Source organism: Anoplolepis gracilipes, chromosome 16 (genome assembly GCF_047496725.1).
Source record: "Anoplolepis gracilipes chromosome 16, ASM4749672v1, whole genome shotgun sequence".
In the NCBI taxonomy this organism is placed as follows: Eukaryota; Metazoa; Arthropoda; class Insecta; order Hymenoptera; family Formicidae; genus Anoplolepis; species Anoplolepis gracilipes.
This window is the reverse complement of record NC_132985.1, coordinates 364,993-391,038: the sequence shown is the minus strand read 5'-3', so window position 1 is coordinate 391,038 and position 26,046 is coordinate 364,993. Positions and strand designations below refer to the sequence as shown.

Here is a 26,046-nt window from a genome sequence, read left to right as displayed (position 1 = left end):
TTTAACGTTGTTTTATATCAATCTTTGCAAGCTTGTTTTTCAAGGCACGTGCTTGGCTCGTACATAGATACCGGTAAATACACTTTGTGTAAGTAAAATAACGGCGTGGCTGAACTACGTGTGGAAAGTTTATAAAGTCTGCAATTAAACACCCACCGTGGTGAGCATTTGTTGTATGCACGACACGTGACTTTCCGTATTTAATTAACGAGAAGAGCGGCGGCTTTGTATTACCTATGGTGTACAGGGAAATGACAGGTGCGTGACACGTGCGACTCGCAAAGGCTCCGTGTATCACGTACAGGGCGATCTCTGCATAAACTATTCTTCTACGTTAAATAATTAAATCAAATATCTTTGCTAGAATTAACTGCAATCGCAATACAAATAATCGTAAATTTCGTCTTTTATTATTAATGATTTGATGACATTGAAATTTGTATGTATACAAAAATTGTATACAGAATTGACTGAAATCTAATTTTTATCAAGTTGATTTATTTTTCCACTTTTCTTGAAGTAAATAGAATGCGCATATATATTCTAAGGCTTACTTGCTTTGGTAAAAGATTTACAAGAGAACGCTCCTTAGGTCTTCCGATGTCTTTGACTATTGTCTGCACGTATACCGTCTGCTGCTGATCCCTAAAAGGGTAACGCTAATAGACGTCACGTTTCTCAAGTCTACGAGCGTGGCGAAATTACATAAGGCGGAAAATGACGTGAGATTGAAACATATGCGATCTTTATGGATCATCAAGCGCGACGAGTGTGCGCGTCGCGAAACTTTATTTCTCTCTTCGACATTCAACGACTTTTTTCTTGTTAGCATAAAGAAGAATTTGATCTTTAAAGTGTGTCTTTTAAAGGTATGCGTGTCAAATGGATTGTAAATTTCCAGCATTCACATCATTCGATGACAATGTCGGGAATTTGACATTTTATTTTTTTCTCTCGCCGCTACATCACAATGTCCTCGAAATCATGTATTGTCTCCTCACGTGACAATGGATACATTGTCGTCTTGTAGCAATGAACATGACAACTTCCGTCATTTAAATCATTCTGCGCGCAACATATGGATATGGACATTCCAAAAATCACTAATTTGCAATTACGTTCAATTTTTTCATGAAATTATTCGATACGTTTTCTGGCACATGTCATTGTCACAGAATTATGTGAATAATAATCGAGTGAGAAACGGCGAGAGATAAATATAGCGAGATATTCTTATCGATGTGGGTCTAGATAACGTATACAACACTGATGTGCGTTTAAAAAAAAATCGTTATCGCTAGTCTGCAATTTTGTGCAAAACTTTCTAAACCATGCTTACAGTTATAATATTGAATAATTGACATTAGATTCGTGAAAAGTTATACACACTTAACTCAAAAAGATTGAAGAGTCCGCGAGCGATTCCCCTTGACGCGCTCTACGCGTTCGTAGAATTTTACGTCATTACGTCATCAAAGAGGCGTTGAACGACGCGAAATCGCAACGTCACCGATATACGTCCGTATCTAAAGAGTGAAGAATGCGATGAGAATTGTTCGTCTGATATCGATACTCCGAACCGAATGTCCGCACACCCACGTGCGCGGCATAGTAAACAGAGAGATTCGGCTTCCTCCCGAAGAGGAGGTGGACATGAATGCCGGCGCAGAAGAAGAAGAGGAGGAAGAGGAAGAAGAAGAAGAGGAGAAGAAGGAGGCAGCGGAGAGGAGTGTGGAGAGAGAGAGAGAGAGAGAGAGAGAGAGAACCACAACCAGCTAATGGCAATGGTATCAAGTCAGTGTCTCGCGAGCCGCGCTCGAGGCCGGTATACGTTCACCTCATCGCTATCCACGTGCACTTTCATTTTTCGCTTTTTTTTTTTTCAAGTTAAAAAAACAAAAAGTGCAAAGCAGAGAGAAATATACAGGGAGAAGAACTTTTACCAAATAATCTCCCGCACAATGGCGAAAAATTTCAAATAATTTCTTTGTGCTCCGAAATTTTGCCATTTATTTCTACTTATCGTTGGGCAAATTATTTAGTGGATTAAAATGTGCTTTTTTTGTTCGCAAAAATCGTAGATGATTTTAGATGAAACGATCGAACGAACGTTTGCTCTGCAAACTCGATGCGAAGAGAGAGTACGATTGAAGGTGATGTATTGAGGGAGGAATCTGAGAGAGATTTTTTTGGGGACACCGGTGCGGAAGAATTATGTCGACAAGAACGAGTGCTTGTCGATAGTGTGAGTGATTCATCGAATGTTTCGCGAACTTGTCGACTTTCTCTAAAGTCGAACAGTAAACTCAAACAGTTTAAAGAGTGATTGTTTTAACGTGAAAATAATTTACTAATTATTATCGTTCTGATGCAAAGTGTTTAAAGTAAAATCTAATCATAATTTTTTATTTTCTGTCCTCCGAGATATAATAACGCATATAAAATAATGAGAACTTGGAAAATTACAATGTTTTATGTGATTTAAAATTTTTAAAAGAGAAGAAATCAGAATCCGTGACGAGTCCTCCAAGTTATCGCGTTAAAAAGTTACAATACGTTTCTTATTATCGATCTAAAAGATATTCAAAATCACCCTGGACGGATTTCAATGTTTAATTTTTCCGTGCTTTGAAAACGAAAGTTACATAACGGTTAACGTACCTAAAAATTACACTGTCAAATTTCATAAACATTGTAGTAATATTGAAATTTATTAATCGTTGACTTTATTCGAATCACAAGTATTTGAAGATTTAGTGAAAATCCTTTAAACGAAATATTCACCGTCGATCGAGGAGCGAAAAATTCTCTCAAGGGATCATTCGAAGGGATATGCGATGAACATGACAGGTGTCCTGCGGGACAAGACGATCTTCTTTCTGACTATGGGGTAGAAATGTACTCCGGAAGATCAATCTGGGCCCGGGGCGCGCTGGCCCTCGGAGCAGGGTTCCTTTTACTATCGGGCCTGCAACGATGGAGCGAGTCGACGATTTGGACGAAAGGCAGTGGCGACGGCGACGCGAGATCAATTGGAATCGACGGATCAGAAAACGACGGTCCGTCCATCATCGAGCGATCGAAGGAAAGTGCGAGTTACGTCTCAAAGAATGTCGACAACATTTTGCTCGGGTCATGGCAGATGGAAGATAACAGGCGATGGAAGCGAAGCGTGCAATTGGATCCACGACGCAACGAGAGATCGATACTCGAGGACTCGTCATCGGCGGAGACGAGAGCAATTTATGAGAAGCCACGCGCATCCTCATCGATTGATATCGATAATCGGAAAATGGATAGTGACGAGCTGCTACTACGGCGTGAATTTCGCGCGAACGCGAACAAAGCTGGCAGTACGTTAGATGGATCCTCGAAGCGGGATCTACATCACGTAATTATGCGAACCGACGCGCCTTTGATCGATGTTAATGTCGTAAATCGGATATCGAGCGAGGCTGAACCGAAGAGAAGCTTGATCGAGCCCGCAGAGCCAATCGAGGATCGTAAAGATCTGCCGGAAGAACGGGATTCTGCAACAAGTCACGAGACGACCCGCGAAGGGAATCTCCGAGAATTTGAGGTCGAAAATATAAAAAATAACGACAAGGACGATGAAACGGATCTTTCGGTTAATAAAGAAGGCAGATCGCGGAATATTTTCTTTGAGGATTTAAATAATAATGTGGATAATGAATTTCGAGATAAAAATGGTAACGAAGAATCATCGAGCGACACAAGTGTGTTTGAAATTCTGGATTCCATTATTCCGTCGGATAATAAAAGGGGCAATGTGACACGCAGCGAAGACTCGAAAGATCTGATGGTCGGCAATAATTTTGTGTTGACGAGTGAAGATCGAAGAATCGATACTGCGGCTCTCATTTCGGAATATCGGCCAATTTTTGCACGGGACAAACGCAAAAGAAACGGGACGACGCGCAGCAGTTTTACGAAGAAAGCAGTACGATTGACCGATCGACGGAAGGACGTTCTTCAAGTAAATGGAAGAAAGAACGACAACGTGAGATCAAAGGCGATTGAGAAAGCGGATCGGCCCGAGACGGCGATAGGCGATCGGCGAAAGCGACACGCGAATCATTATTCCGCTCAATCGGCTACCCCGATGGCTTACGTGCACATTCAACCGGCATATCCGGCGGCGCCGCCCACGAGCCGGAAATGCGTACGGTGCATGGTTGTCTACAAGCCGTGTCCTTCGCAATCGCGACCGCCGCCCAGGATCGTGCCCCCCAGTTACAGGTATCACGAACCGGCCAGCAATTGGCGAGGACTTAAGTATGGTGAGTTGATATGGATGACGTCGCTAAAGAGTCGCGATTACACTTTGATTAACGTCCAATTAATTAATCTTCTAAAAGCATCTTCACTCTCGTTCATAAAATGCAGATAAAAAAAATGATCGATCCTTCTGTGGCGATTTAATCGATTTTAATAAAGAGAATGAATTAGCTGATTTTTTTTCGGAAGAAAAATCGCTTTCGTAATAGTTAATCATAGATAATCGAGAGAATGCGCCGCATATAGAGATTCTCCGACTAATTTTCCCGGTAGAGTGCATTAATCATTTGCATCGTCGTAATGCAATATCGTTAAGCGGTTCCACGCCCCTGATTCGTCATCCAGCACAACTTGGACTATCTCGCGTCGAGATCGTCCAAGTTAACAGGATCGAGCCGAGATGGATCGAGAGAACGATGAGACGCGAAACGCAGAAGATACGTAAAAGAGACATTACAACATTACGATTCTCTTGAATTATTCAGTCACGTATGATTTACAATGCGAGCCTGTTGGCAACCACATTAGTTAGCGGTTACAATTTCCGTCGTCGAGCGCAGTTTCCTCCTTAGCTGTTACCATCTCGCGTCGATCAGACGCTCGACCTTCGACCTTCGACAAGAAGAGGAACTCGAACAGCACGGATGTAGCTCATTAACTGTGCATCGCTTCAAGTTTCGCGCGGTATAAACAGCGAGACGCGATAAATCGTAATCAACGTTAGAGGAAGGATAGATGTAGAAAGATGTGTCGATATACTTGTGCAAAGCGTCTCTCTTATACGAAAAACGTTTCGCCTTCTATTCGTGGTTGTAAAATGTGACCAAAGTGTTTATTGACAGATGTAAAATTTGAAAAAGAAAAAAAAAAAAAAATATACATATTGGAATATGAAAATCTATTCGTATATGCATTTGAAGTACGTTGAGACGATTTGCCTACACGTAGAAAAATGTGCAACGACGATACGAAAAATCTCGAGCTCGAGAGAGGATCTTATATGTTTAGAGACTTGCCTAATCGAGGGAGATATTTCATAAGAAAGGTACTCGTTTTTTCGAGCCTACGCCAACATTTCGTGTTAACATTTACACTGATAAATACCGCAAATATTTAATCCACGTAGAAAGACACTTTCATATCTGTTGGGAGCATGCTTGCTGACATTGCGCATCTTAGATGTGCATATTTCTGTTCCACGTTTAAGCAATCTTATAAGAAATTAAAAATTGCAGTTTGTAATTTTCTATATCTTGAAAAAAAAAAAAAAAAAAAAAAAAAAAAAAAAATTATAGAGGAAAATGCGAGAAACTAACAAGTGTTTGCAAATCAAATTTACATTCGAATGAATTTTACGTTATCTCTTTATTTTTTTTTTTTTTCCTCTATACATTTCTGCATTTAAATATTTCGGATAATTTTGATTCAAGAATAGGTAATACTAAATTCACACACGTGCGCTACTTATCAAACTTCAACGAATCATTTAAACATCTCTTTTCACGCACACGACAAATGAGTGTTTGACATTTGAGTGTTTAAAAATATTTTTAATCAACTATATATTGACGCGCGTTTCTCCCTAAAATATATAAAACTGGTAGATTTCAAATTGATACGATCAATTATTTTGTACGATCACACATGAATAAAGATCCGCTCGGTGACGTTGAATAATCAAGAAGATATTTGATTACACGAACGCGTAAGATGAATAAATTTTAATACGGGAGGCATGAATCCGCGTTTTACCGACACCGGGCATCGTTTACAAAGTTACGAGCTACTCAGAGTTGGAAGCATCCCGACGACGAGCGACGCTGCAAAAACGATGGTTCTTAAACCGGCCTCCGGTGCTCTCGCGTCGTGATCCTGTAATCGCTCGTGGAAACGCTCGCAGGGTGGCCTGGGCGTAGATCTCGGCGTTGACGCGCGCCGGATCGCGCGGCGCAGCGCGGCGCAGCGCGGCGCGGCGCGCGCGTTTTAATCATCGTCATCCTCTCTCGTCGTCGTTCAATATCCATTAAATTTCCCGGTCGGATTCCGCGGGTGATCGCTCTTACGTGAATATTTCACAGCGTGGCGATTTTTCTCGCAATTTTAACATGCTCAGAGTCATTAATAAATTTTTACGTATGTATTTATTCCTTTTTTATTAGACAGAAAAAAAGTAAGTGTCAAATTAAAACTTATACACTCATATGAACGCGTTCATTGTTTCATATATATATATATATATATATATATATATATATATATATATATATATATATATATATATATATACGCAACAATTTATAATTTTCTTAGAAGAATTTGAAAATCTTAAATTTCAACAATATTATAATTATAATCTTATCTCAATATTACAATTGTTATTTCAAGAATAAAATAATTATTTGAACTCTGAGAAAATTATAATCTTTGATTTAAACATGTGTTATTTTCTATCCAACATTTTTTCTTCTCCATTCAAGAAAATGTTATTGTTAAATAACAAGAATATATTTTTCTCGGTTGAACTATATAAAATGTTTTCATCCACGCAAATTTTCTTTGTTTAACGCAATATAATCTCATTTCAAAATTTACATTTTGAAACTAAAGATATTGGTCAAAATAAGAATATTCTTTTTTTCTGTATCCACTTGATAAATGATATTTATGAGTTTAGTATTTTCCTTCCTTTTATAAAATTCAGCATTTTATCATATTTTATTTAATTAGAATCTTAAATATCTCTAACTCTACAGAAAATTAGACACATTTGAATAATGAAGCGTTGATTGATAAAAAATAAATCTTGGCACGTTTATTAAAAGATTGCTAATTCATTAATATTATTTTTATTTCATATTAATCGTTACATCGTAAGCCAACTCTGAGATAAAGAAATATTTTATCGTACTGTTATGCGTTCAAAGATAATTGCGAAATTTTCATCGCAGCATGAAATTTCAATTTCACTCTGTCCTCCACCTTAGATTAGCGATTTTGCTCGCAGTCCATCTGCGCGAATGTAGGGTGTGTGTGCGTGAAGATCGGTAATCGTGCGTGGAAAAGTGCATCAGGGTGGGCGCAAAAGCGCAGTCGACCTTTGAGAAGTGTTATAAATGCATACTTTATCTTTATGTGCATTTTATCGACATTTCGAATTGAAACTTTTCTGGAATACATAAACAAATTAAATTATCGACTAGAATTACAGATTAATTTGCTCTCGTTTTTAAATAGTGATCTTATATTTATAATACTCGAAAATATTTCATGTAATAAACGTGTCTTGATCTTTTTGATAGAAATAGAGAGAACGTTTTCTCATGCTATAAGAGCTATGTCCCGTAAGAATGATTACGTAACATCACAGGAATATTAAGCTTGTAGTAACATATCAGCGTCGCTCAAGCAGATTACTGTCACTCGCAATGCGCCAACGACTCTCGCTCGCCTTCGAACAAAAATAAGATTTTAATACGACAATTGCGAAGGCGTATTCTCGGTTTTAATCTCCCTCGTCACGGGGATTAATTATTAACAGTAGTTACACGCTACATTTTTTCGAATGCAAGACTAGGGGCAATTATACATGAAGAATTTAATGTAAAAAGTATTTTAATACATGTATTAAAATACTTTTGGCTGACGTATTATGAAAACATGGAAAATTTCTAAGGCAAAAGAGGAAGAGAGAGAGAGAGAGAGAGAGAGAGAGAGAGAGAGAGAAACCGAAAAAAATTTATATTTTTCTATAATATCCCATTGCTTTCGTCATTTCTTTCCTATCTAGAGATATTATCAGACATATCGACCGGAATTCACACCGGCCGTCGTAAAGTCACGATAAAAAAAAACCATAAAAAACGTTTGAATCTGACAGCACCGCACTCTGGTTCCTACTTTCTCGTCTCGTTGGCCGGTCGTCAAGACATCAACCGTGCGAGAGACACGCGCGATAAGAGATAATTTACAACGGGGATATAACGCGCAGCAACCCCTTTGATTCCTCGTCGAGAAGTTAACGCTCGCCCTCGTTATATTTGCTCTTATTTTCGTCGCGTCATAACTCATCGCTCGGGTTTACTTAAACGCGCGCGTGAGTTCGCAAGCAAGCAAGCACGCACGCGGATCAAAGGTCTAAAAAGACCTTTTGCGTCTTATTCCCGCGATGATCCTTCGCCTAAGCGAGCGAGATTGCCTTTGTACCCGTTTAAGCGAAACGACTCGCGCACACCGCGATACCGCACCGAGTCTTCTTCCCAGTTGAGATAAAATTTTTCGAGCACTCCGCTTCGGGTTATACGTGTACACTTTTACACGCGGAACGCAGTCGGGGAAAAAGTGTGTAACAATGGCGACATTGTGTTGGTGAAGGTATTCGCATCGTCCAGTTAGCTTTACGAATCATTTTTTAGTTACCTGAGGCAAAATTCTTCTTTTACTCGCCATCTCAATCTTTAATTTAACGTGTGTAAATTTTAATACTTTAACCAGTCAGATCAGTCTCGTTTAAAACCACAGTATTGCCGACAGCCTCTTTATTTTTTTTTTTTTTTTTTTTTTTTTAATCTTTACAGTAAACTTTTTGAAATTCTGTAAAATTCATACACTTGAGAAAATTGAGTTGAAAATAGGAATAAATTTTATCGAAGGAAAAAATTATGCTTTAGAGAATTATGTAATACAGATTAATATAACTTTATTCGTGATACTCGCTCCAATTATTGTTTGATAAATATCTTAATGTTTTTTACGAGGAAAGATTTTTTTGCTCTTCGCTAAAAGGTGTAAGTCATTTTTGTTCTTTATTTTCGTAGCATTTATTCGAAACGTCATCGTCATACTTGTCTTCCTGTTGCAGTCACCGCCTTTTTATTTTTGCAGTAATCTTGTCTCGCGTTGCTACATTATATTAATGGCAATTTTAACTGCTCGTCGATTCTTGCTTGTGGAATCTCGCGCAAGAAGAATTAACGAAGAATTTGTGATTAGTGATAGATGCTCTTGTACGAACCGGAATTACTCGAAAAATTCAATATTATGTTACGTACGAACGGGTGGTCTGATTCATTAACCGATAAAACGGAAGACTTGCGATTTGAAATCTATGGAACGGTGAGTTAAACGATAAAATTAAAAATGAATAATTGAAATTCTGTAAATTGATAGAAAAACGATAGAATGTTTATAAATCTGAAATGTGATTGCAATCGTGCGATTAGACGGATAATTTACAAAGTAAAGATTCGCGAGAAATTTACCTGAATATCTTTATGGTTAATATAAAAAATTGATGCGTTTTACGTTCAATTTGTATGCGACCGATGGTTCACTTTTGACGCTTTACGTAAATTTGATTCATCAATGCGAATTAATTGACAGAATGAAAATTTTATATCAAAATTCTAAGAATAAGATGCTAAAATCAACTTTTCATAAGGAGGTATTATGATTTATATTTGAATATTCTAAACTCGGTATTCCGGTAGTAGAATGATAAACCGTATCTACCTCGGGTTAATCATTTATTACTGTATCAAGATTTGCCCCATCGCTGCTCGTAAATTCTCGATTCGTTTCTAACTCGTTATAGCATCCTCTATATAGCCCTTCGTGCCGAGCATGAGGTAGGCATAAAGCGAATTAAGATCAGCGTCATTAAATTACTTAAAGTCGAGCAGGCGCGACGTGTTGATAATCGCGATTACGATATTTGATAGAATCTAATTAACAACTGCAACAAGTTCACCACATGTATGATGCTGCGTAAAAAAAAAAGAAAAAAAAAAGAAAAAAAAAAATCATTTTATCGAGATTAACATTAATGAATGGGACGAAAAATGAAAAAATTTCGAAAGAGGGCAACCAAGAATTTAAATATATATATATATATATATATATATATATATATATATATATATATATCTTCTAAAATGAGAACCTTAGACTGTAATGTAATATTAATTAGCTAGAACTGTCAGTAGACTCGGAATGCGCGGCGAGGGACAATCGCATATATCGAAAGTCGTGCAACGAGATAAGGAAGAGAGCGAGATGCTTCTCTCTCTCCTTTTTCTCTTCCCTCGCTAGCGCACGAGATATAGCGCATCGCGAGATGCGCAACGTGCCCGCGGCGATGCACCGCTCGCGCGAGCGGCGGCTTTGAGCCGCACCCCGCGCCCCGCCGCGCCGACCAGGGAGCGTGTAGGCATATATCTCGCGATATCTCGCCCCGGCGGTTCTCGTGTCCGGCCGAGAAGGCGAACTTCCTTCCTGCCGGCCGGGCCGATCCAGGCCGATCCAGGCCGATCCAGGCCGCGTGCGCGGCGCATTTAATTCTGCAATCGTGTTCATTTTACGGCTGTTTACGCTACGTGATTTTTCCAACGATCTCGTATATCGACTTACAGGAGTCGTAGGTCCGCACAATTTGCATCGTATCCTCCACTTCTTATCAGATCGCGCCGCTGCGATCGTAATCGTAAATAACGGTTTGCGTCAGTTATCGTTGCGCGCTGCTCGTAGATAGATACATTTTATTAGCGTAGGTGAAAAAGTAATTTTTAACCTATATCGCAACAAGATTTAGGCCATTATGATTGCATACATTGAGAAATAATGCGATATGCGCTATGAAAGAAAAGAAAAGTATCTTGCAATTTATCGTGTATGAATAATATTCTCTGTTTCTCATTTCGCGCAGCAGAGAGTTTATATCTTTGTATAAAAACATGTCGCGCGTGTAATAAATTTGTTACTTTAAATTCATTTTGTAATTATGTATTTTACTTTTAAAAAATTGATAAAAATTTTTCAGAATTTTACGTAACGGACGCAACTACCATTGATTATTAGTGAGAATTTATATTAACCTTAAAAAGACATTAACATGTAATATAATTAAAATGTGTGCATGTAAAATTGTCCTGTGCGAATCGAAGCAATTCTTCTTGAGCAATTGACAAAATGCGAATTTTTTTATTTATTTTTCGCGATAATGAAAAAAAGTACATTATCTCGTAAATTACAATATATATATATATATATATATATGTATTTCTGCTTTAAATTCCGCGGTGAATCTCGCGGATATCAGTAACGGTATTTATTCTTGTCACATCTTATTATGCTCGGTGATGCTGTAGTTGACAACTAAATTACGGTTCAACTTGGTGCTTGTAATAATTGATGAGGCAAGAGCTAATAAATATGCTGTCACGCGTTTTTTTCGATCGTCGCGGAATGCAGCTGTATAATGTGGGGTCGAGCGTAAAATTGCCGACAGTAGCGTGTCCTGCGGCGATAGCGCGTGTTTAATACCCGCGCTAAATTAGACACTATTTCTCGGTTTATTGCAATATTTCCGGAATTATTATTTGCGCAATGTTGCACATTTTTTCATTCTCATTTCAATTTTTATTCCAATTTATTCCATTTCATCAAAGTCGGGGAGTTGCAACAATTTTGTCCCGACGTTGCGGCAGATTGCGGCAAAGCATCTTTTCGTCTCTCGTGGATTCCGCGATTTTCTACGCTGATCTGTCGGCATGTAATGTACACATAACGAGCGATCGGTAGGTTCGTGCGGGGATGCCTAGTCAGCGGAGTCTCGATCGAAGATCGGCTATATATGTATGTATAGTGGTTATTATTCAATAACAGGTGTAAGGAAGGAGAGAGAGCGAGCGAGCGAGAGAGAAAACATACGCGCGAGAACCCAGCATCACCTCTAATCCGTCTGCGTGCGAAGCAAACAAAACGGATAGATGCACCAGCAGGATACCGCGATCAAGTATTACACCGGGTGAGGCATACGCGAGTACATAACTACGTCTCGTTATGCAGCGAGCATCGAGCATCGAGTTGGTATTCGCTCTTGGGAGAGGCACATGCCGAGCGTGGGCGAGCGATCGCGATCGTACGGGGTGTGATAACAAAAGTACGGTCCAGGCAAGCGTGAAAACTCTTCCCTACATCATCGTGTTTGCGATAAGGCGAAACTCAATACGTCTTGTCGGCGTATACGGAGAATAATTACACGCGCAACGATAAATATCGAAAATCTTTTGTTATTTTCAACTTTACTTTTCTCACCTTTATGGATTCTACGAAATTTCAATGTGTTTAATTTATGTAAGAATTAAGTTCTCTATTTTTTTTCTTCTTCAAGTAAGCGACAAACAGTTTTTTTTTTTTTATTTGGGGGGGGGGGGAGGGGGAATGTAAAAGAGAATTTATATAGGTTTTGTATTTGCTAGAATATTGTTTGTCACATACAGAATTTATAGCAGCAACATTCTAACAATACCTCTAGAAAATTTCGATCCTATTGCCAAATATTAATCGCAAATATAATTGTCCTTAACAAGGTAGACACCACAGAAAAATTTTCCATCTAAATTACACTAACAGTACAGATATAAATTTCGTCTCTGTCATTTAAATTAATTAAGTACAAAACGGTACGCGGTATTACAGTATTTGCTGTAATCATTCATCTATCTCGGTTAATTTTTCGCACCCAAAACATTTTTGCTGTAATTGCAAGACTATTTTTTTGAGTGTTGAGATTGAAACTTGGAAGAAAAATGTTGACTTACTTTCGACAAGTCATAAAAATTAAGGATCGATTATGTTTTTTATTTTAACTGAATTATTGATTTTTTCCTGAATTTCTGCATTTCTGATGACATTCTTTTAGTTTTACCAAATAAATTCAGTAGTCAAGTCGGACGGTTTAATTATATACTTAAAAAAGTGCTACTTCGCGTACATTAATAATGCCTGCGGAATATCTTATAGATGTAGGATTGTAATTCCCGCGTGTTTCCTACTGCGTCGACGACCAAACCGCGGCGTTTATAGGTATAATTAAGTACGGGCAATTAAATATAACATTACGTACGAGCGCAGCGTGAGCTCGCCTAAGGTAATTTCAAGTTGACGCGAATGGGCAGCGAACAGTCGCTCGCCAATTAATTACCTTATCAGGGATTCGCGCGTTGATGGAAAATCGAGTCAACTCGCGCGATATCTGATGGCGACAACTGTTGCTGCGTAAACGGCGTGTCTCATTTATAAGAAAATCTCACTGACTCCATCCGTTTGCTCGTCCGGCGTGATTTTTCTTGGCGCAACCGCGCGTGAGATGCACTCCGGCATATATATTTAATGAAGCGATCTCTCAGAGCACGGTTAAATCGCAAGTAACGGAAACTTTTTTTATCGCTAATCATCAATGTAGTTGATTTCAAATGATGAGGATCAATTTGGAAATCGTATTTAGCGTAAAAGGAAAAAAATGCAAAAGGTGATCTTTTTTTTTTTATTGATGCGAGAAAGAGAGAGAAAGACACCAGGATCGTGTGGATCGTGTGGATCGTGATATTATCTTATCTAGTTACAGTTCCACGGAAGAATTGTAATACTAACTCTCGAGTTATCTCTCGCTATATTTTACAGCAGACTCGTTTTACATCGTAACGACTTATTTGTACGATTGTTCGTTCGTACTGTATATTTGTTCGTGCAACCGCGGCGTGGACAAACGAATTATTACGCGATTGCCTTGCGGTATTTAATCGGCCGAGTCTGCCGAGCGATTCAACGAACCTTGACCTTTCACAATGCAGAAGGCCAGAGGAGAGAAGAAGTGCCTCTGCTGCAACGCGCGGGGAGAAATTCACCGGCTTCGTGATGGGAACGGCGAACGTTTCTGTGATGGTTTATTAGACTACCGAGTTTATTAGACGTCCAAGTGTTTTCCGGTAAATCCGGCAATTTAGGCAGCGGTGGTTTCTCGTGAAAACGCCCACGTCTCTGCGAAAGATAATGCGAAACGGTGACTCCGGTAATAATATGGCGTTGAGACAGGTGCGGCGCGTGTTATGTGCGGGATCGTGAGAGATTACATTGTGTACCTGTGGACACGTACGCGCATACCAATACACACACATTCTTCACCGTATAATTATTCTAGGAAATACATATTATCGCGATAAACGCGCGGCTATCTCTTCCTCTAATTAACATTGTAATAAGCACATTCTCTACGATCGACATAATCCTTTGCCTTAACTAAGTTTGTGTTTAATTTGTGGGCGAAGGTAATTTTCTCTATAAAATTATTCACGCGCGCATCCACGGTGCAAGCCTGAACAAATTAACATAAAAATGATCTGCGAGCCTATGATTTTGAAAGAGATATATTATTTTATTTCAATACCTCGTGTCATTTTATTCAAAAAATCATATGTATAATAATATTCTAAGATGCTTTTAAAGATAATGCTATTTATTATATTTAACGATTAACGATTAGATCGCACGGAATATATTTCTGTATTAAGGAGCATTGGCTCCTGGAAGAAATATTAGAGTCGTACATTAAAGTCTCCTTAATTATACGCACCGTGTAAACGCAAGTAGGTATATCCGCGTGCTGATCTTAGGCATATCGATAACTAGATCTTAGGCATACGATTACTAGACATAATTTTCCCTGATTATGCATGAGAATGTGCGAGAATCCATTATCGATATTAGATTATTCAACCCGATTATTCTCATTCGTGTTTTTAATTCTTAACATTAATATCATCGCAGCAACCGATGATTCGCGATTTGCTGTAATTTTTCTTTTATAAATCATAGTTATTTTTGCAGTTTAGACCTTTTTTTTTTAAACATTCCGCAAAACACACATATTTCGAGAAATATTTGCCGATTTGTCGTTGTCACGTGTACAATTTACGCGAGCACGGAAAGAAGGGTTGAATCATTTTTCATGAATAAATTACTTTAACGCAATATAATACGTGAGAATGTCTCAACACATGGCAGAGTGTAGCAAGGCGATTATCTCTCGTTTTCGCACATTACGAATATTCGTAACGGATGTTGAACGTTTACGTACCATCCGTGTCTCTTTTCTTTTTTCTTTTTTCTTTTTTCTTTTTTTTTTTTTTTCCGGGACTCGCTTATCCGCGATCTCTGCGGCAATCGATGTACACCTTACATCGATTGCCGTAATCCGAAATTACAGGTAACCTCGTTGTGGCTAAAATACCTACATGCAGCACATGCGCATGCATAATCGCGGCCGACCGGCCGAGAGTCATCGGGATGCCGCGGGTAGAGAGCGGCACCTCTCCACTGCACACACACCTCTCATTAAACCTTTCTCGTTGCACGAATTTCGGAGATTTCCGTTTGCAGGCCGGGCGATTCCCTCAATTTACGGATTTGACGTACCGCGAATAATCATCGCCTGTCTTTCCGGAACGCGACTCGAAATTGTCTCGAATTATGCGGAGAAAATCGATCGAATAGCTTTCTACGAGAGCCGCGATTTCGGATAAATTTCACAACCGTACATTCCGTTATAAAATAATTAAATTTTCGCCTCCCGAAATTAATATACGCGTACACAGAGTCGCTCAACTTCCTGTCGTGCGAATCACGCGATGCAAGAAATCGTGTGATTTTGATAGGTCGGCGCGGCGTTGGGACAATATATATCTCTCGATAAAGAGATCAAACGAAGATGATAAACCGCTAATTCAAATTCCGAGAGCTGAATCTTCAACAGGAATATCCGGCGACATTCCAGAGCGCTATAAAATTTACGCTGATTACGCGTATAAAGTTTAAGCTGATGCGCTGGCGAGGCTTATCGGCGGTTACGTGACTCTTTCGCGAAACGCAGCCCACTCTTGTAAACGATGCGCGGCGCTCGTCGCGCTTTAAATTAATTACCAGGGGTCGACACGCGCCCGCAGTCGCGACGTATATTAACGCGCACGTGCATGAGTCACGGCGAAGAGTTCAAACGACGCGAGGAGATCCGATTCCCACAATTAGGTCACCAGATGCAATTGCGCGCGACAAAGAGCGGCGGATAAAAGCGCATTCGCGAGCCAGCCGCGAAAGATGTATCTCTCTCTCTCTCTCTCTCTCTCTCTTTCTATTCGAGATGTAATTATTCATGGCGCGTCGTTAGCGACGCACGTACATATACGCGAAGGCGAGAAGCGTTGCATTTTCTGAGGAATATCGACGCCGACAGTTGACTAAGATGAAACATCGTTGGTAGCAAATTGCGTCTCGACGTAACGTCGAGAGACTAGCAAGAACTTTGAATTACGAAAATGCTTCCATCTGTAGCGATGCGAGTAATTTATCGGTGCGCGAGGTGAATCAATTAATAAGTTCTGAATCCTCGTAATATACGATAAGAATCTGAGACGTGCAATATCCTTGTGAGATTTTGACTTTATTTTTACGTGTAATACGAGACTGATATTTATTATTAAAAAAGAAATATCGTTCCTTTGAGATAAAAAAATGTTTACTCGTCAAAAAGAAGATAGTAATATATATATATATACGATAAACTCTTTGCTTTCCACTAGTATTATTCTAGTCTCGAAAATTACGTCATCGGGACATCCAGTATTCAAACTTTCTTGCTTAATCGTCTCTTTCTCGACGCGGAATATCCTATATCGGGTCAGTGAATCAGGCTTTCTTTGAATTTATCGATGGACATTCGTAAAAAAAAAAAAAAAAAAAAAAAGTCCACGATTAATCAAAATAAATGTAAATGATGGGGGAAAAGAAAAAAAGATTTGCATAAATAAATATTACTTCTTTATTTATACTTTGCGTCAAGTGCGACGGAAGGTTCGCTGCCGCTTAAGAAATCAGTGATATTTGAAGTGTGTTTTAATGAAAACCGCGCGGCGTGTCCTTGTGCGTGAACGCAGAACAGCGACCGCTATCTTTTTTAATCGCGCTCTGGCTGAATGGCTGATTCACGGCCGGCCATCCTTGGCGCGCGGAGAGTTATCCTGACGTAAGACTCTAGAGAGCGAGGTCACGGCCTGCGGCTAATAAGCGGCTGAAATTAATTAAGATTAGTGGAAGGGATAAAAGTGTGGCGCGCGCGCCAAGAGTTTCTATTGCGCACCAAGAACGCATCGTACGCATCGCGCATGCATCGCATGAAGATGACGTAACGATATCGATATCGACCGTAGAATTTCCGTAGAACGAACACGAACGGGAATTGGCCAATTAGGAATGACGTATTGCGGCATGCTCCGATAATTACAGCGATTCGTTTTAATTCAATCATATTGAGCGCGCTTCCAACAGACGCCTCGTATATTTAACGCCCACGAAGCAACCTCTACGTGAAACTATTTCTCCAAGGCCACAGAATGTTTGGAGTAATATATTGAGTTATTCTGGTTCGTGTGTGTATGTATTCGTAGCTTTAGTTTGGAATTACGTACACACCCGGCTCGAAATTTTGCTTTTATTTTCAACTTCAATTTTATTAGGTTTATTATTAAAATTTCGAATAGATTTAAGTATATAGAAGTGGTAGTTTTATTTTATACTTTATAAAAGGGCAGTATTAAAAAAAAAATTTCCCACTGAAAAAGATGAGCTTTCGGCGAAGCTATTAAATAGTTTTAAAGGAGATTGCTTAAAGAAAGTGTATTAAAGTAGATAGTGTAATAGATTAAAAATTGTGAGCGAAAATGGAAGAAAATTTTTTTTTTTTTTTTCAAATATACTGTCGACAAATGTTTGAAAGCAGTAGATAAATATACATATATTTTTATTTAGCTCTGTACAACTTTTAAGAATGCAAAGAATAAACAATTATGTATGATAAATAAAAATTAAAAATAAGATAAGGAAGAAAGTATTCGAAAGTTAAATGGTACATGAAATGCCCAAGTGCTTTACAAGAAAGAGAGAAGAGAAGAGAAGAGAAGAGAAAGAGATGTATGCGTGCGTAAAATATTATTTACATATTTAATGAAAATATTTGAATAAATTACGGAAAGATTAGTGTCTCTTATTTTGATTTTATATCTTCCGATTTATAGTTTCCGTGTAATTGCATTTTCCACTTTAGTCTCAATCTGGAGACTCTAATCTGCATCCGAATATCGTTGAATCGACATACTTGCATCGAAATTACGTTACGTTGAGAATCGCCTACTCCGAGATACTCGAATTTCGATTCGAGCTGTAACGTGCCGGAGAATGTTAGAGATCGGACGGGAGCGATAGTGGCCAATCACGTGGCGCACGTCTCTCGACGACAGTCGATGGGAATAATTGTCATCCGTTCGGAGATTTCAGCTAAGTCGATCTGACATTTACGAGCACGAATGATGTGGATTAAGTCGATCGTTCTCGGCTGATGTTTACAATTTATCGAACTTATGCCTTACCGAATACCTTACAACACATGGATCTCTCTCACTGGCTGCATTCGAATTTATTTTCTTTCAAACTCTTTTATAGCGATGCTTCTGATGATTTTAAAATCGGTGTCGAGTATCTTATTTTTCATTTAGATAGATAAAAATTAATTATATTATCAGTAAGACACGCAGAAAACGCGTCAATTATTTAATATTATGTTTACAAACGCTAATCTTTGAATTAGCTGCCGTTGCAGATTATAATCCTGCCAATAATAAGAGTTACACGATACTGTTGTAATCGATTTCTGTATATGTAGCTGACGAACGACGCGACGGTCGATATCGCGTAACGCGAAGGGTGAAATCGTTTCCAGGTATTGAATTACTATAGGGAACTTTCGGGCAAAGACTTTGCCGTACCTTACGATGCATTGCGAAATGTCAGAGGCTACTGCCTCAATTGAACACTGCAGCTGGTACGGGCGAGTTGCACTCGTCGTAAATAGTTGGTATCGTCGTACATAGCTTCGAAAACGACCTATATTGTGTTGCTCGTTTACGGCATTTTCTACATTACGAGCGTGTAAAATGTGCACGCGCTGCATTATCGCATCGACGACAGACAGAATGAGCTTTAAACCGCGCATGCATATCGACTCGCGGTATCGATATTAGCGCGATTAGAACTAATACTATATACCGCTATAATTACGCTATAACTTTTTGGGATTCTCGTTTGATTATAATTTATATTCAATTTGTCCAGTTGGCAAAAGCCAACTGGAATTATTCCTACACAACTCTTTCTTCCTGAAATAATTATTGTGAAACAATCAAAATATAATTTTTAATATATTTTTATTGATGCAAATTGTAAGATTGGGAGTTACACATGTTTTACGAACAATCTAGAAACAGAACAAATTAGATATTGTATGATCATTCGCCTTAATCGTTAGCTATAGTTGAATGCGATAACTTGTTCCCCGCGGCCTGATTGTTACCGAGCCAAAATATAACCGTAAACTGTGACGATCTTAAACAAAAGGTCGAGTTTTAATGATCAGCACGAGGCATAAATACGAACCAACGTTTGAAAATGCGATATGCAATCCATCGGTGAAATCGCATCGGGTGTTGAGTTACCTGGGAATTAATGGGAAAAAAAGATCACGATACCGCAACGCGCGAAAATATACGTACATACAATGTATACAATATGTATACGTAGGGTACTGTAATATACATGGTTATTATATTATTAATTATTTGATATATTTTGATATATATTTTGATAATCTATATCCAATAAAAACAATCGTGCAATTTCATTAAACATTTATTTCAAATTAAAAGAAGCTGTAAAAAATTAAGAATACGCTTTGTACTATTTATTTTACTCTATTTATATCGTTGACATTAATTTGCAAAAAGTTAATTTTTTTTGTAAATGCAATGAATATATATATATATATATATATATATATATATATATATACACAAAATTTTTTGCAAAAACAGATCGAGAGAGGAATTCTTTAAAATGAATTTTACGATATATTCTGTGCTTGGATTAATCGCGCATGGATCATTTTCATTCGCATTATTACATGATAAATCGTTCATCCACTTAAATATTCGCGAAACGTGACAAACACGCTTGCGAAGGGATATCCAGTTGCTAACTGTGTGTGATATCCCTTTTAATTGATACGTCAAAATGACGAGGCGGAAACTCGATTCGCAGCTACATGCTACAGAAATCTTAGCTGGAATTTAATTACGTAAAACATTGATTGGTCTCGGTCTGCCTTGCGTGCGTTACAAATATAACATTAACGTGCTTCTGACGATTTTGACGTTACTTTTTTATTATTATCAATCGGCACTTTTGTCATTACTCTGATAATTGATAACTAAATCTATTGTCGTTTATTTGAGAGATTAATTAGAAAAATTTTAAAAAATTTTAATCATACAATCGATAAAGGGATTAAGTATATAAATTTTGCTTAAACAGATAACAGATTGTTGTATTATATAAATACAATACTTGCCAGCAACTCCCATAAAAGATGAGAAACGCTTGCTCTTAGCGAGATAAACAAACTCGCTACATTCCCTGCAGCTTTATCTGCCGACGTATTTCATAACAAAACTACATTACTATCGCCTTACGATCATCGTGCAGTTATCGGAGCGCATACAAGCGCATACAAGCGCATACAAGGAGATGAAAAAATACAAGAGGCGCAAACCAAAGTGTGCTGCTTCGCTTGCGTTCGTGCCAGTAAACAGATCAGTCCGCGGAGATATCCGCGAGTGCATAGAAGCGGTTGCGCACGCGGACTCATTAAAGTTGAGGGATCAACGCTCGCGAGAGAGAGAGAGAGAGAGAGAGAGAGAGAGGCGCGGTGATTCGTGATTAATCGCTCGCGTCAATTTACCGTCAACCACAGACGGACGAGTTCTCTCGAACGAACGTGACTCCCGACGAGCGAGCGCGGCAGCGCGTTACAGCAGCGTATACCTGCATATGAAATGCAGATCGCAGATTTTCAGATCGGCTGACCCCCTTTCCCCCCCCCCCCCCTTCCCCTCCAAGATCGCATCCCCCCGTGCGAATCTACGGGGTGTCCCGTATCTCTCACCGTAGAAGGAAATTTTACCTCATCTCTTTGGTGAAAGCTTTTCTCTCGGCCACAAATTTGAGTGTAATTTTTTTCAATCTTAATTGTCAATTAATTTCTTGAAAACTCTTATGAAGAGTGTTTTTCTTACGCTATAAAATAATTATGAGACTGATTTGGCAGCGACTTGATGCTGGCACACCCCGTAGACTTTGGATCTCTTTCGAACGTCACGAATTCGTGATAATCCACGGGAACGTATTCAGCATGATTTAGATAACGACGATACAGAAATGAGACATGTACATGATGGGCGAACGGCATCTCGCATACTGGTATGATAATATTAGTAAGATCCCTTATCGCCGAGAGAAATTTTAATTGATATGTCAAAGTGACAAGTGGTTAATGCATATCAGCGGACTACATTTATTTTGCTGGCAGGAGAAAACGATACTCGAGAATGGATTTCTATTATCTGTGACGTTATCAAAGAATTGTGTCTAATCTCGAATCTCATCGAAAGAAATTGGAATCGATATATCGAGCAAAAGAGAAATTTTTATTTTTATCATATATGTGTATAAATCAACTAAGAGAATATATCCTATATTAGAGATGTGCGAATTATTCGGATTCGAGTCCGAATTCCCATAGTTCGAATATAAACTATTCGAAGATTTCGAGTCAAAACAATTTTAATGCAAATCACGTAGGTTAATAATTTTTTTTTTTTTTTCTGTTAATAAGTAAAGTGGCGTTGATGTGACTGTACGCGATGCGGGCGGCGAGCGATGAACAATATGCAATGAAAGCTCTACTTAAAAAAAAAAGGAGAATATGCCAATTAAAATAAAATTGTAAGCAATATTTTCATGATTTAATTCAATTTAATTTGATTAAATTTGTTTTAATTCGATATAATTCGATTCGATTCGACATCAAAAACCTTTGATTCGCACATCTCTAATATAGGAGGGGAAAATTCTTTTTCAAGAAGCAAAATAAAATCGCAAAAGTGTCACAAGCTCTGATAATAAAATTGCAGGCTTTGTGTCAGATTTTAAATTAAACTTCGCTTCAATTTTCTTTCCTGCGTTCGCAGAAAATATTCTATTACCTTCTACCGCTATATCTCTTACTCTTGAAACGTAAATCGTTAACGTTAATGCAATGTCCACCGTCCAATCTCATTTGCCCGCCAGTAATACACAATTATTACTGACTAATAAGATTGGAATAATAGCAACAGCTAGTTTATTGCACTCGCGTCGTTGTACTCCGCTAGATAGGACATTCATTATCATCGGTAGAGTCGCGCACGCCTAAGGCGAGCAGTTGTTAGGCTTAGACTCTGCTTCGAGATTATGCTTTCTCCGTGACATCGCTAAACTCGAATTACAAGCGTATAATTCCTCAGCGTCGCCTCTTCCGCTTACAAAGTGTACCGCGAGGTATTATTTTGCCCGTAGTACAAAGAAATGCGGATGTACGAGAGAGAGAGAGAGAGAGAGAGAGAGAGAGAGAGAGAGAGAGAGAGAGAGAGAGAGAGAGAGAAGATGAAGATGAGATGAATATATAATATACATATATGCGTTGAAAACGAGAGGCTCGAAAAAATTGTCGCAGAAGTCGCTATACATTGTTGCAGCTTCAATAAAATAACCGGCTGAAATCCTCAGACGAGGATCCGGCAAAACTTTTTAAGTTTCGAATCTCGTGATATTAAATGTCAAAAGTTTGAAGCATTTTTTTTCTTTTTGTAAATATATATATATATATATATATACATATATCGAATTATGCGGTACGATTGTGCGTGTATGAAAAATGTAATAATGATTACGATCAAACAGATATTCTTAATTATATCTGCGATATAACACAGATATAAATTAGTTGATATTGATTTATGACTTTATACAATACGCGTAAATTAATCGCCGTGCATGCATAAACGAGCGTAATTATTGTGCTTAAACTATAAATCCTCGAACCTGAAAAACTTGAAAGAGATTTTTATCCGTAGATAACAAATCGCTGTTAAATTTTCCGAGCCGGATGAAGCCTTTTTAGCGTGCGACAATTATACGTCATTAATATATCGGCACAGGAAAAAATTAATTAAAACATAATTACGGACGAGAGAAAGAGAGAGAAGCGGTTTCCGTCGACTCTCTTAGCCTTTCCGAGAGTCAACGGAAGATCGATGGATCGATCGTGACTTAATCGGAACATAGCCGGGCCACCTAGATGCGCTTCTGCTCAGATAAGGATCGATCATCAACGATGATATCATCTTAATCGATCTAGATCTTTACGCACATCTTTCCTCGCATAATTTCAATCTTCCCTCTCTCTCTTGCGAGATTATCGCTTTTGCCTCGTCTCTTGTGTTACTTTAGATTCATGTACGTTGCAATCGTGAATTTTATGTAGTGTATTCTTTGTTTATAAATTATAAGAAAAAAAGAAAAACGCTTCATTTACATAATTTCAAGTCTTTAATCATTGTCTGCGCGTTTATTTTTCTATATGAATTTAATATTTTATTTTTGTGATAATAATAACATAAAAGATTGAAATTTGTTTCGCGATACGATTCTAGTTTAATTTGCTTTCAAAATAATACCTAGAATAACGCTCGCGTTTCGAGAAGAAGAGAAAAATGAAAATGAGTTGTGCCGCGAGAGAAGGATTAGTCTTTCGATAAGTCGATTGTATAACTGCTAGTCCGAGACATGCCTATCGTTATCGTATAATGAGCTGTCAGCAGAGATAAATTCGCAGAAGGCACAAGTGTGCCTTACTTTGTTGCGTCGTGTAGGACACGCCTTAAGCACGCACGTCTCTATTTGTAATGCACGAACGTGCCTGTACGCGGTGCGAAAATGCAATACTGTTAGAAATTCTGACAAATCGGGTCCTGTTAACACGAAGAAGTTGTTTTCGCGGACGGAATCGATAACGCCCGCGCCCGTCCATTTCATTTTATTTTATTTTAGATTTATATATCGAAATATATTTCACTCTCTGCTTCGTTCTGCTTTAAGGATCAGGGAATCGGCAGGTTTCATTGACACAAGTCTGATTCTTTACTCTTCGTAACATTCCGCGGATCAATCGTCCAGTCTTGTCCATCTTTGACTCCATTAAAAAATTTCATCTCTCGCGGCAACTAATACAATTTGGCAGGCACGATAATCACATGATGCAACGACAACCGATCCGATCGATAATGGTGATGAGGATAATCGCGTACGAGCCGAGAGAGGCCAGCGATCGATTATGACACGCCCTTATTAACCGCGCTCTCTTCCTGGAAAAGATCCTGGTACTTCTCCTGTTTTTTTTTTTTTTTTTTATTACGTGATTGCCTTCCGCGATATAGCGTCTCTTTGCTATTCGCACAAATGTTGGGAGAATAATTGTCCCGTCTAACCCTTACTCCGTATTGTTATTTTTGCCACCTCTAACTGTACAGGTGGGTCAGCGTATTTTCGATAAGTTTATTAATATGTAAAAGTGTTTTAAAAAATCTGAAAAAAATGTATATACCTTCTTTGAACATTCTAAATAAAGACTAAAATAATAAATTTGAAAAATAATTTACTTAAATATATTATTTTATGATTATTTGTTTTCGAGAAATTGACGTTGTTAGAAAAATGATCCATCAGTACGGAATAAGGGCTAATTATAATCGGGACGTTATAATATCTTTATTTTAATTTTTATGTAACGTAAATGTATGTGTATTCATTAATTAGTAACGTTTGCTGAGTAATATTTAATGCTGTTACGTACGCGCTTATTTCGTATCTTTCGCTTCATTATTCACACATCTAATGAGGAGGAAACAAATTGGAAATTCCAGTATTCGTCAATTATTATTTATAGTTCTTCGCCATGGCTGGCTCAAATCGACTTTGGAATTTATTATCACGTCACGGTAGTAGTTTTCGACACGTTGCAGACACGCGATGACGCAATCCAAAGCGTGATCGAACAAAGCGGTCTAATAAATTAGTTGAGCCACGTGCGAAGGGATCGGCGGAACGCTCTTGTATTATATAATGACGTTACAATTACGAAACATTCGGATAAAGACTAACGATCTATCCTAAGGGGAAGATTCGATACTTTTGCTCGGAGAAGAGACTCCTGGGGGTCTGCGAAAATTAAAAAAAAAAACTGCAAAAAAGTGAGTATTATAGTTAACGCCCGCTCGTAAATACGCTTGGATCTGACCACTAATTTTGCGCGCGCGTTACAAAAGTAAGATACAAAATAGAGAGAGAAAGAGATCGCTAATTTAGTCGTAAACATACGTTTGCAATTAACGCGTGTTGCCGGATGCAGTAAATCGCTCCATTGCATAGGATGATCCACCGATATCCTCTTCATTTACTAGCTGAATATTAATGCGAATCAGAAGGTGTTGAAACTGTTACTTTTTCATATTTATTATTCCGTTTATTTTGCTTACAAACTTCAATTTCAACAGAGGAAGAGAAACTGTAAATTATATAGTTTTTTTTTTTAAACAAATTGTACATTTTTAAATATTAAAGTTAAATTTTTAAATATAAATTTTAAATATTAAACACACACATAATATGTCTGAATAATTGAAGATAGAAAAATACGGAAAAATCTAAAAAAGTAGAAAAAGATAAATGTGATGCGAGATGAACAATTATCTAATATTACCAACTAATTTACTCGTTAAAAGGAAGATCAATATATGCGTATTGATGCACAATATTATTATCACTTTCAATGTATACGAAAAATAAATCCATAAAGTAGGATTATCTACTGAAGAAAAGACACATGTCTAAAATATTAAAATCAATAAATCAACAGGCTTCAAATCGCTTTCGTCG

At 38.1% G+C, this 26,046-nt stretch overlaps 1 protein-coding gene across 3 annotated transcripts in view; it reads left to right on the top strand.

The window, feature by feature from the left end:
* The window catches only part of Wb (wing blister), a 142,578-nt gene that overhangs the window by 90,457 nt on the left and 26,075 nt on the right, over positions 1-26,046 (top strand). The window contains exon 1 of one of the 3 annotated variants that reach the window (XM_072907828.1): positions 1,779-4,301. The exons of the other annotated variants lie outside the window; for them this stretch is intronic. Within the exon in view, the coding sequence (XP_072763929.1) occupies positions 2,897-4,301 (1,405 nt within the window). The 5' untranslated portion in view covers positions 1,779-2,896. Of the gene's footprint in view, positions 1-1,778; positions 4,302-26,046 lie in introns of those variants that run through there. 3 annotated transcript variants of the gene reach the window in all.